Source organism: Numenius arquata, chromosome 6 (assembly GCF_964106895.1).
Source record: "Numenius arquata chromosome 6, bNumArq3.hap1.1, whole genome shotgun sequence".
Classification (NCBI taxonomy): domain Eukaryota; kingdom Metazoa; phylum Chordata; class Aves; order Charadriiformes; family Scolopacidae; genus Numenius; species Numenius arquata.
This window is the reverse complement of record NC_133581.1, coordinates 23,446,649-23,459,631: the sequence shown is the minus strand read 5'-3', so window position 1 is coordinate 23,459,631 and position 12,983 is coordinate 23,446,649. Positions and strand designations below refer to the sequence as shown.

Sequence of the window (12,983 nt, the reverse complement as noted above, 5' to 3'; positions counted from 1 at the left end):
TCATTCTTTTGCACCTGAGCTTCTTGGTTTGTCAAATGTGAGTAATAATGCTTCTTCATCTAAAAAATGACTGCACTAATCCATCTGTGAAATGCAAATGGGGGAATTATTAATTCTGTTTGGAGGAGAGGTTAGATAGTGCACAGCAAGCAGGGCACGCGGCCACGTATTTCAACAACAGAAGAAAACAAACTACTGAATAGTTGCTTATCAAAGAAGGGCCATCTACATCTACACTGAATGAAGCAGGAACAAATAAACATGTAAGCATGTAATTAACTGCTGCATTGTAAAGCAGACGCACAAGGATATTTCCCAACTTCTGAGAGCTTGACTTTGGAGCCCAGCTAAGCAATTTTGGGGTGGGTGTAGGGGTAGGGGAAACTGCAGTGTAATGAGATGGGAAAATGCGGGGCAGAAGCACAGCCAGACACGAAGCCCCTTGGGCGAGTGCGAGGGTGGATGCTTGGGGTTCAGCACACAGGCAGCACTGGGGATACATACAGCCATAGCTCACTGCACTGCTAATGCCAACCCAACCCATGCATCCCCCTACTCCTCCTCCTGTGGGAACAGCCCAGTGCTGTGCAAGGCTGTGGGAGGCAGACGCCCCCCCACTGTGATGACCCCCTTGATTTTAGAGCTCTCCTGGGCTCATCGCAGGGGCTGTGTGCCCAGGCTCTGCTCCAGCTACCCCACAACCTCCCTCACTTGCTCCTTCCCTCCTCCCTGACTTCACATCTCCCTGGTCAGAGTCGGTGCCCTGTGTAATTTGGGGTAGCCACCCCTACCCTGGCTACTTTCAGCACCCGGACTCTGGGAGCATTGGGCTGGGACACGGGCAGGGCCCAGCAGAGGGAGCCACCATGGCTGCTGGCACTGGCGCTCCTCTCCAGTTATGCAAAAGCAGCACTTTCAATTTTGCTGGGAAATGTCTGGCAGCAGTGGTGGGTTTTGAGAAAAGGGAGAGAGTGTGTGTGATGGCAGCAGTGAGCAAGCACAGTCAGGCCCTGGTGGTCTTTCCACCTATCCTCAGCACCTAACATGGGCCAACTTTGAGGAATAAACTGTGCTCAGTCTCTCTACCCACTCCACCGTGTTTTCACTCCATGATATTCCCTTGAAGAGCCCATGTCCTGACCCTACAACTGGGATGGGGGAGCTGGCCCTGGCTGCCCACCGTATCTCCATGTGGTCCCCCAGGAACACCACCAGCTGGGAGGTCTACTGTGATGCTGCAGTTTCAAGATTGGAGCCTGTGTCAATACTGGACCCCCTCAAAGTGGTTTCTTGGCACTTCTAACTATGGACACCTGAATATGAACAATTTACAGAGTATGACATTTGCTTCCCAGGGCCAGCACATAGCTCTCTTGCACTGCAAAATAAATGACCCCTGCATTTCGTTAAACTTTCTCTAAATTTAAATGACCTCAAATCCTGAGTCTGCCACTCCAAGACATTCATCCAAATGTGGGTTTGCTTCCTTGTCCTTTCACATCACAAAGATTCTAAACCAAGGACTTCCTTTTGACTGAAATGCTGAACTGCTTTTTATACTGTTTACAGGGAATACAGAAAGGATAAACAATGCTTACAACAATGGATTTGTTCAAAGATGGAGGGCTTCTTTTGAAAAGATCTCATTTATTTTTCATCATTTTGGTGGTTTGATTAACTTTGGTGAATTTTACTGCATTTGGCTAATGATGGCAGGCTGTTTTTATGGCCCTTGAGCAATTGCTTTCACTTTCTGGTTCTCAGGCACAATTCTCCCATGGCTCACAAAGCCTTTTTACAACAACAATAAAACCTGAATTAAAACATAAAGAATATTTTATTTCTTCACCACTTTTTAAAATACATTTTGAAATTTGGACCTAACTGACAGTTTGGATAGGTGGATTAATACTGAAAATGCCCATCAGCCATGTTCTTTATAGCCCTATATAGATATTTTAGATGTAAAGCTGTCTGAAGTGCTTGCAGTCGAAATGAATGTGGCAGCAAGAGTGAGAAGTCTCAAAGAGGAAGAGAAGAAAGGGCTTTTTTTGTTGGGTGGTGGCAGGATTTATTTCCTGTTTGGAAGGCAAGCTTGAAAAAAAAATTATATATATATGTATACACACACATATAAATAAAATAATTGGAATCATTATCATTTCAGTGTTATAGTCTTTGAATTTTATAGCTACTTCTGTAACAGTCAATTGCTTAGATCCTTCTAATCTGCTTGCATATTCCGTTTATACTTGTTAGGAACATGGGATTACTTGGTTTAAGCATTTGTCCTGAACTGTGTCCTGAACCACTACAGTAAAAATAGAAAGCCCCCATTAAGGAAAACCTGTCTTGAAAGCAACAGATGGGTACATAAACTTGTTTATCTGTTGAGATTACAGTTATATAGGGTAGGCAATAATTAAAGGGAACTAAAACGCTGATGTTTGGACCTGCAAAGGCAGTTTCTATGCAACATTTAGGAATTGTACTAAAGCACAAAATGCTACAAAAGGAAAATACAGCTTGACATTTGTAAACTGAATTGATTTTCATGTAAAAGGAGGAGTAATTTTACCTATCCTTAACTGCAGAGTCAGTATATTCCAAGATTCTGCAACTGTGCCATCTTATGTCTCCCAGACTATCTTCTGCCATGCAGAGTTACAGTGAGGGTTGCTTATTGTTTCCTTTCTATAATTTTTTCTTTTGTAAATGGAACAATTTTGTAGCTAGGCAAGGGAAAAAAGTCAACAGCCCTCCACAAGTGGCAGGGCTCTAAGGAGCACATTTCCGACCCACCAGAATGCCCACTCTAAATTAGCATAACTGCCTGGCATTGAGCAGCTTTTGTACTTTCAAACACCAATTGCCATTGGAAGAACCCCAGAAATGTTTAAGGCCCCACTCCTACAATGAATTCCCTGTGGGTGGACCTTTGTGTCCATGCACAGCCCCATTGAAGTCGCTGGGAGTCACCATGGGCAGACAGACCTCAATTTCTAATTGCTGTACAGGAATATAGACTGCAAGGGGCCTCCCAGGATCATCGAGTCTTGGCCCCAGGTGCCATGTCAAATAGGCTTTTTTCAATAAACTTCCAGGTTACATTTTAAGGTGGAACTAGTCTATTTGCCCCCAGTACTATGGGGCTTTCTGGCCTGGTTTTGGGTTAGGAGGAAGGAAGGGTCATCTTTTTTTTAAATAAAATGTTGGAAACCCATTTGATCAAAATAATACTTTGCCATTTTCTGTAAAAGGTCAGAAACATAATGAACATATACCTATCTTTTTTTGGAAGATATAAGAGAACTCTTACATGGCTTTCATGTAGCAGCATATACACATATTTACTTCTGAGGTCAGCAAAGGCACAAAGGCATACGGGAGATGCTGCAACCACAGCACCTGCCTACACGACTTCATATGCACATTGTGCAAAACACACATCTTGCCTGGCTTGCTTATTTTGTTATTTAAAAAGTAATAAAACTCCATCCTTCCTATGCTGCACAAACTGTATCTGCAATAAAATGTTGCACCAACACAAAGAAAGATGTACAAAACCACAGGCAGAATTCCTATTTTCTTCAACAGCACTAAATGAAGCTGGGGGTTGGCTTCATCTCCAAGGACAACTTTCGGTGCACTGGGGACAGGGAAGGCTGGCAGGAGGCAGGTGTGCACTACTGCCTCTGCCCAGAGCCTCTTCAGCAAGCACCCTTCTGTGTTTGCCTTGGGAACTGGTCACACTGCCTTTGGTTTTTTTCCAATGCCCTTGTTTAAGACCTAGCTAATCAAATTTACTTAATTTGATCTAAACACCACTTCCCTTTCTCCTCACTCCCCTTTCCTGGGCAGCAGCAGTGACACGCTGCCCACAGGGGCTCATCCCTCGGCTCCTGTCTGGCCAGTCCAGGCTGCCCCCATGCAGCCCTTGCACGGCACTACCCCCCTGCGTATGCAGCGGGGGTGTAAAGAATGACCTAAATTGGGATTCATGCGTGACTGGGAATTGACTTTTCTTTGTGTCTCATTTCTGCAATTTTACAGCACACGAGTAACTGTTTTTTTTAAAAACAAGTCTGGGTAGTTTGATGCTCTTTCTTCTCTTAGTAAGCCTCCTGCATAAATGCTCTGCATTTAAAAGGTAGGTTTCTCAGCTTCATGCTCACAAGCTGGGACAAGCTCCAGTGGACCTCGCTGCGCCCTCCAGAATTCCAAATACTACTAGTTTACTCCAAAAAAGGCTTTATAGTATTTACAGGTCCGTCCTGGGTAACCATGTTTTTATTCAGGCCTCCACTCTTTCTCTGCAATGCAAGTGGATGTGTTGCCTGCTCCTGCCTGAAAAATGAGAACCCCAACACGTCCCCAAGCCACTGGCCCACACACTGTGCGTGAGCACAACTGGCTCTGAGCCCTGCCACCACAGCGTAGCAGGACGCCCGGCTCCTTCCCCTGCCAAAGCATCATCTTCTACTCATTTTCAGTCTGTCAGTCATGTTGCAAATATATTCACGTCACTCAGCTGGTTTCGTGTTGCAGACACCAGCGGTGTGATGGGCAACCACATGTTATCTGTTAAGAGCACACTTGGTTTGGGGGAGATTTTTCTTAGAGAGAAAGACATAAAAGTTACTTAGTTGCTGAACTCTTGTTCACTCTCTTTTACGTAAAGCCACGCAGATACACAGAGGCTCTACACCATATAAGCCAATGGGTTTTGCAAATAGTTTTGCGTTATAAGAACCTATGGGAAAAGGATTATTAGGTGGTATACTGGCAAAACAGTAAATCAAAATACACTGACATGTCATTTCATTCACATACAGCACAGTAACACTGAGCATTACATGGCCACATCCTGTTTTCCCGATAACCTTGAGGCACACACATAACATCCTGGTGTGCAGCAATCCAATCTGGATATGGTAGAGCCCATAAATCAGCAGGACGCGCTACATGGGCTGAGCAAGCCAAGGACTCTGAAAGCTGCGTATCGATAAGGCTGCCTGATGAGAAAACTAGATGTTGTGTTTCTGTGTCGGAAATCCAAACCACTGTCTGGATGTACGTGGGGCTGGGGATGGAGAAGGCATTCCAGCTGTGGATCAGTCTGGAGGACACTAAGATGAAGCTTTAGCCAGGACTGCCTGGACAACATGGGAATCAGGGCCACAGGAAAGCAGAGAGATCCCAGGGAAACCATTCAGTATCTGTCAGAGAAGTGCTGAGATAACTGAGATAACTGTACCTGCTACCAAATGTTTCCTCCCTCAAGTTAATTCAACCTGGCAAAACGTGACATTTACCAAACCAACATGCTGCCATATATTTAGTGTATGAATAGTTGAGATATGGTATATTTTCACTGGGATGTTTCTCCACCAGGAGCATTCCTCTGTTGTAAGGTTTCTGAGCTATGTCTCCAATCTCCATTATGCAGGATAAACACTCCCTGGATAACACCTCTGGCCAGAGCCCATAAATGCTATGGTTTCCAGCGCTGAATTATAAAGACCAAGTGATAGCTTCTCTCTGCTCCAAGCTACCGTATTTTACCAGGAATCTGAACAAGAATGGCCCATCTATACCACCCATTCATGACAGTATTTGCTTTTCAGAAATTATCTCAGTAAAAATTCTCAGGCTTGAGCTGAAAGAAGCTCTTTTGATTTATTTGCGATGCAGTACAAACAGTGCTATGCTGCTAACAAATGTTCATGGTAAATATATGATGATTAATATCAAGGTTCAAGGCTAACTGAAATAAATGAAACATTAGAGCCAACTTCATAAACTACACTTGCAGGTATAGTACGCAGACTAAAAATCAAAACAAACCCAAAACCTACCTGAAAAATTAAATCAAAAAAAAAAATATCCAAACCTCAGATTGGACCTAAAGACACAATTCAAGATCAAGGAAGACTGAATGAGTGGACATTTAAATGGGTAGCCTCAATTAACAAAATAAAATGATACAGTTAAATGGCACACGCTTGGGAGGCTGGAAGAAAAAGAGACAATCCTCATACTCAGAGGCTACCCCAAATGTCACATATTTAAAATAATACGCATGGTTTTTATGCAAGTCCTCGATTTTGTTTCTGTTAGGAATTAGATTAGGCCTTAAGTTATTTAAGTACTGAATTATTGCCAAAAACACGATGCAATTTGTACAACTGCTAAACTAGGTCAACAGTGAGACAGGTGCCATAGCAAATCACGCCTGCTTTCAGAGAGGCCTCTCACTTCTGCAAATAGGGAAAAAGAGGGCAAGAAAGGAAAATACAGTACTGCAGTGAAAGGAATATTACACTGAGTAGTAGTGAATGCAGTAACACCAGGTGTATTCCATCCATCAGGCTTAACCCTGGAAAGCACCCTCAGAGGGTGGGGAGCAACAGAGAAGAGCTGAAGATTAGCAGACACAAGGGCAACACTTACTGATTCAGGATCCCTCTGCTGTTCAAGGAAAGCTGAGAACTCCACCAGCCTGAGCTTGGTCGTACCAATCGATCGGCCCTGCCACGCAGGGACTGAGGGAGCTGGAGCCGACGTGGGCTCAAATCCTAAAATAAAGGAACTTCATGAAGTTAATAATTCCTCAGTTTATATTTTCTGAATTAAATATAATCGGGAATTATGCATGTAGCCCTTGGATGTTTATATTAATTTTAGCAAATAATAAATTCAGAATGAGTTAAAATTGGAAAAACACAGAAAAAGATGTAGAAAAAGAGGTCCCAACCCAGCAAGTTATTAATGCTGCAAATAAAAGATCTACTTCTTTGTTTCCTTGGGGCTGTAACTCACTGTAGAATTTCTATTTAAATTATATACTAGATTATAGAGATTTATAGAGACTTGAAGTAAACTTAAAGCTGACCCTTCCTCAGAAAGTGGCAGCAAGACTCACAGGAGATATTACTGCCTTGGGACTCAAGAGGACTCGGCTCCATTTCTGGCTCCTAATGTGCCACATGTTATAAGTAAATCACCTCTCTTTTTGCCTGTTTCTTCTGCCACTCTCAATTCTCCTCTCCTATTTAGAGTATAAGGTTTCCAAGAAAGGGACTGTCTCTTACTATGTATTTGCACATTGGGTCTTTGACTTCTTTTGGAGCTTTTAGGCAGCATTATATTACAGATAATAATAAATAATTACTGTGGAGAGCTGAATCACACCCTAAAAAGAAAAAGAAGGTTTTAAATTGATAATAAAGATGGAATGACATGATCTAGAGAGAGAAGGGATGTTAACCACCATCTCTAATTCACCTCAAGAGAAAGAATAAATGCTATTTCTTGCTCCTCATCGTGGAAAATTAGATGAGAAGGAAACAAAACAGTAAAGGAAGAAGGGAAAGGCAGCAGCTTGAAGGCAAAACTGATCCTGGAAGAGACGCAGGCACAAGGAAGGCAGGGGAGAGGCACCGTTAGAAAATAAAGAGAATGTTAGAAAATAAAGATAATCCTGAACTAGGTTGAGAACCAGGAAGAGATCACAGGTAGTGTGTTTCTACATCCCGTAATGGGAGTATGGTACCTGACTCCAACCCTCAAATTTAGGCAATGAAGGTGTGAGGCTTGTATGAAATACAGAATTACAAACGTGACTGGTTAGACATGAAATGGAATTCTAATGAAGCAAAAACTCATGCGTGAGTTTTGCCTGATTTAGAAATACTAATAATCTTATTCTGATAGAAAACATAGAAGAATAAAAGAAGACGATTCAAAATGTCTGTCTTAGAAAAAATGTTATAAATAAGGAACATCAAAAAAAAAGGTAATAATCAGGGATGCAAAAGGATACCCTTAGTTTTAAGCATTAGACAGCAGCAAGTTAGAAAATCATAAAAAACTCAGTAAGAGTTAGAAAATGGCAGTTCAAACAGTCTCAGAAGCATGGGGTCATTTGGCAAGGGAGACATAAATTTTGTTATCATCTGCAAAGAAATAATGATCTTTCCTGAAATTAGCCATGAAAACAACTTGGGAAAAGGCAAAGGTAAGTAGCCATGGGAAGGGCTTGATCAATTTGAGCAATGGAAGTCAGACTAAACATTAGGTAGTTATCAAAGTGGTACCAGGCAGAGCCGGACCTTCACGAGGGAAAGACTTATCAACAACCAGATACACAGAGATGTTTTATACCTAAGGCTAAAATTATATGGTTTTGGAAGAATTTTTAGCCTCAGTTTAAAATAAATTAAGGCATATTCTCATTACAGATGGAAGCAAACATGCATCCTATTAGTCATTTTTCACAAAACATTTTCATACAATATGGAATGCTGACTGGAGATCAAATATGCACTCCTTGCATATGTATTAGTGCTTCCTACCTAAAATGTTAAAAAACCAAAACAAAACCCCCAAACCAAATGATTTTCCCTCATATATCATCAGGTCATAGGACATTGGGTCTCATGTTTGGTTTGGATACAGGGAATGTTAAATATGGAGTAGTGGCTCTGTCCATCTCAGCAATTAATACATCACATTCAGTATACAATTCAAGTCTTTTCAAAGGAGAGTATAAATGGAAGAATTACCTGAAATGGGAGCTGTGACTGATGGCTGTATAGGATAGCCCTGCTGAACGAATGGCTTTACGCTGGAATAAAGAGTTACACAAAATTCATACATGGTAAATTCCACTAGAGTCACATAGTATAAGAATATACATGGTTAATGACTGTTTACCCACAAACATACCTCTTCCTTGCATAGACAGTAAAGAGGTAATAGAGAGGGGGATGAGAATTACACCCAATATCTTAAAGCAAGGAGCTCATCTGTGTTCAGTCACCCAGCAGGAAACCTGATGCACCTATTGGAAGTATCGCAGCAGGCATGCATGGTGATTGCTTTGACTCCCAATAAATCCAGAAGACACTGAACTACAGGGGCACAAAGTTTCCCATGGACCTCAAGGGAATACAGTGGGGAGAAACTGAAAATTAACACTGGGAAATATAGCTCCAGAGACCACCGCAGGGCTGAAAACACCTGACAGAGGGGCAAAGGCTTCCTTCTCCATATGGTGCTGTTGCTACCATGGTGCCACTGACCACTAAGGGACCTCATGTGGTCATCTCCTGCCCTGCAGGAAGATACGTCCCCCTTGCCTCCAGTATCATATATTTAAAAGAGGATGGAAGTATTTGTGCTGGAAACTTATTCACAGGCAAAGCCTTACCAGCTGCTTCCTTGGCATTATTATTGCATCTCACCATACAATGGGAGAAAAAGGAGTGTGCCCATTAGGTATTCAGCTTCAGCTTTGAGGTCTGGGATCCCTTATAACTTTTTGAATGTGAGTTCACATCCCTGGAAAGACTCTTCCTTTCCCTACAACTATCTTTTCCTTCTTTTTAGAAAAATTTGCAAGTTCTTTCCTCATTGATATCTTCTGGCAGCAAAGTGCACAAGCCAGCCCCACACCACATATAGAAGCATATTTTAATTTTCAGACTTACTCTTGTGAGGATCCAGGCTGCCCCGTTTGAATCATACCCGGCCAAAACTGAAAGAGGAAAAACAAACAAACAGACCCACAATTGTTTTCTTTGTTGAAAGATTTTGGGTATTTCTGAACAAGCATGATTCCTTTTGCAAACACAAATGAAAGCATTAATCCATTCATTCAGTCTTAGTTTTCTACTGAACATTGTTAGAGAATACAGAGATTTTTTTGGGACTCAGCTAACAACTTACCCCAGGTGCCCCAGGAAATGTAGGACGGGGAATTCCTGGCAGGCCCAGCTTGTTGTGAATAGCAGTAGCTGAGACTATCTGAGCTGATGACATTGCTGCCATGTGCTGGAGTGCTTTGTCCTTTGCTGTCTGATCCTTTAATATGACAATTACAGGAGTCTTAAAACATTTGGCACAACAAATGATGTTAAGTAACTGCAGCTACAAGCACATAACTAAAAACTTAAAAAGCCACACAGAAAATGCAAAAATAGCAAACCATGCAGGAAAAAAAAAATACAGCACGGAGGCTAACACTCAAACTACCTCAAGGCAAAACCTCCTCTCAGACATGCATGGTAGACCTGAATTCTCACAGTCTGCTCTGCCAACACGCAGGAAGCTCTGGGAGATCAAACTACTGCCCACTTGTTTATCTGGGCAAATTCTGCTGATTTTAAATCAGGCTGGACTAAACACGGTCTGCTGCTAAGGCTCTGCCTGCAGGACAGGGAGCACTGAGATTTGAGCTCTATCATTTAGATCTAAGAGAAGTTTGCCTTTCATATTACACTGTAAAATGAGAACACAGAACTGTGACTGACTCGCAAACAATGACAGATTTTTCTTCGTGCTTACAGGTTTAGAAATATTTTGGATTCTGTTTTATGACAAGTATTTTAAAAGGAAGATAACAAAAATGTAAATAACATTTTAAGCTTCCAATTGTGGCATTTCACTGATTTACAGTGTTCCCAAAGAAAAAAATCAGCCATAAAATTTCTGCTGTTTTCAAGCATACAGGAACAAGTTTAGGAAAAGATGCGTTGTTATCGATTACTTGTATTACAGCAGCGCTTCGAGTCCTAGTCACTGCCAATCAGGTATGATCACAGAATGGAAAAGGAAAGCCTCTTAATGCAACAGAGTTAACTAAGTGGATATCTTATGTCAGGTAAAATAAGTAAACAACAGACTGTTACTATCTGGTAAAGTGGAGTTCCTCATCCAGAAGTACTGTATTAATAAGTGCTAATATTTAGGTATGTGACTTAGAATGAAGGAACACAAGCAGTATTAAGCAAGGATTTTTGTTGGGTTTTTTTCTAGTTTTATTTTACAAGCAAAGTAGCAAGCATGCTGGCAAGAGATGCATGCTCTTCTATATGATATATGACTTTGCACATATGCTCCCTCTAAAGCTTGTATGTAGTAGTACTATAGGTGAGCAGTTTCTTCCTTTGAATAGCTCCTTTAGAAACAGCAAAGGCTGAAAGTACAGGAAAAGCTAGCCAAAAATTCTGCCAAGCACAGTTAAGGTACATAATACTTGGTTTAGTTAAAATACTTACCATGCTTGTTACCTGGATACAACAACAAACAGTTTATTAAAATGCTTGTGTAGAATAGCAGATTCTTAGCAAAATACGAACAAAATAGTAAGAGACAAAGGAAGAGCAGTTTGCTCAACATTAAATATCATGTTTAAACAAATGCATTATTTTCTCCTAGGGACTGATTCATTAAAAGAAAAAAAAAAAAAAAGGATAAAAAACACTGGGGGGGGAATAACCCCTGCCTCCCTGTGTGAAAGCTGCAGATACTGAATGAAGGGGATTGTTGCTCAGCTTGTTTCCCTGAGCTGTGCAAGGAGCCCCTGCGGGCCCCTCTGTGGGATGCAGCCTGGGAGAGGGGCAGGTGGTGCAGGGGAGTAGCTGCTCCAGCAGGGTTCCCCCTCTGCACCTTGCAGGATGCGAGCCTCAAGCGCAACGCGCTGTGGTGCTGCCTGTGTTCTGACCTGTCCAAGCCTGGCTGATAGTGCATCTACAGAGCAACTTCTGGAGGCGGAGAGACACGCTATCCCATCAGTACATGAACAAAAGTTGGTCATTTCTCCAACTTGTAGCTTTCCTGTATAACTACGAGCAATTCACTAGGTAAAGAGCTGGAAGTCAGCTCTGGCTCTGCCGGCTGCTGCCACTCCCCTCTGCCTGCCCCAGGGTAGGAGGGTAGGCACACGAAGGCTGCGCACAGCATGGCTGCCTTTGGATGTCTGCAGACCAGTGTGCTAAAAAATGCTTTGGTATGTGTTAAGAGCTGACAGTGTCCTGAGATTCATGTAGCTTTCCAGTAAGCTGACCTCTCTACCCTCCTGCACAGTAAGAAGGACCATCCATCATGAAAACATGACAGTAAGGAGGTGTCCTTAAGCAATATGGAGGTGCTAGCCTCACCAGACTTTTCTGTTCCTTTCCACCCCCCTCTTTTTCTTAGGTGAGTTGGCTTGGAAATGCCATGCCATGCAAGTCTCACCCACAGTCAGCTGCATTGTAAGAATAAAAATCATACAGGGGTTTGATACCCTGTGTGAGAAATACAGGATTCAAGAGACGTGCAACCTCTGAAACTAGACGAGCGCTACTTTTGTGACTACCTTGTTGTTCTCCAGAACTGCTGCAGGATTACAGCCTCTTCTCCTGCACTGCCTCCTGGCTGCAACCAGTCATGCCAGTGCCACCACATGAAGGTGCAGACAGTGTCTGTGTTCCTGCCAAGTTCCCAAACTCATACTGTTCTGCTGCTATAAGGGCCTTACTATTAGGTGGATCTAAACTAAAGGAGAATTTAAAACTAAAAGCTTTGTTAGGGATATAAAAGTCCATATCTGGGAGTTGCATGAGCCCAGAGCAAATTATTTATCCATGGCATAGTTCATCTTGCCTTGCTTTAGCTGTCTAAAGTCTCCAGCCTGAGGCAGACGGCTAACCTCCTGCTATTGTTAGCCCAGTAAGCACCTACAATGTATTTCTTCTTTATCAGGCATCAAAACCAACTGGAGTGCATTACTTTCTGTAATGTTATCGCTGTCCAAGGACTAGAATAGGAGTCTGGACACCCAACTTCTACATGGCAACAACTATGGTAGGTAAATCCCACTAAAATAGATGAACTAAAGAAAAATTTTCAAAAATTTACACTTCCTTCAAAACCTTCTGTTCACAGAAGGATAAACACTTAGACTGTTCTGTGGAGCCCTTAGCCTCCATTAGCCGTGAATCTGATGATCCTTAATCTTAGGAACAGCAATAGGGATTTTTAGAAGAAAAAAAACATCTTCTGTTTCACGACATGAGAAGGGATGTACCTTCCTTCTTGCCAACTGCTGCTTTTCACCCCAGAATGTTCTACATTTTGTGGTGGCCATTTATCTCATCCTCTTTGACCAACTACATTTTCAGGAGGATGGAAAGAAAGCAAAAACATATACGATG

General features: G+C 42.2%; 1 protein-coding gene across 8 annotated transcripts in view; it reads right to left on the bottom strand.

The window, feature by feature from the left end:
• Positions 1-12,983, bottom strand: part of TEAD1 (TEA domain transcription factor 1) — a 106,824-nt gene that overhangs the window by 26,538 nt on the left and 67,303 nt on the right. For 4 of the 8 annotated variants that reach the window (XM_074150064.1, XM_074150066.1, XM_074150065.1 and 1 more), the window contains 5 exons: positions 11,064-11,075; positions 9,733-9,867; positions 9,495-9,541; positions 8,568-8,629; positions 6,454-6,578 (listed from right to left, as the gene is read on the bottom strand). In XM_074150064.1, the coding sequence (XP_074006165.1) occupies positions 6,454-6,578; positions 8,568-8,629; positions 9,495-9,541; positions 9,733-9,867; positions 11,064-11,075 (381 nt within the window). The remainder of the gene's footprint in view (positions 1-6,453; positions 6,579-8,567; positions 8,630-9,494; positions 9,542-9,732; positions 9,868-11,063; positions 11,076-12,983) is intronic. The other 4 variants (XM_074150067.1, XM_074150063.1, XM_074150068.1 and 1 more) reach the window with 1 other exon arrangement.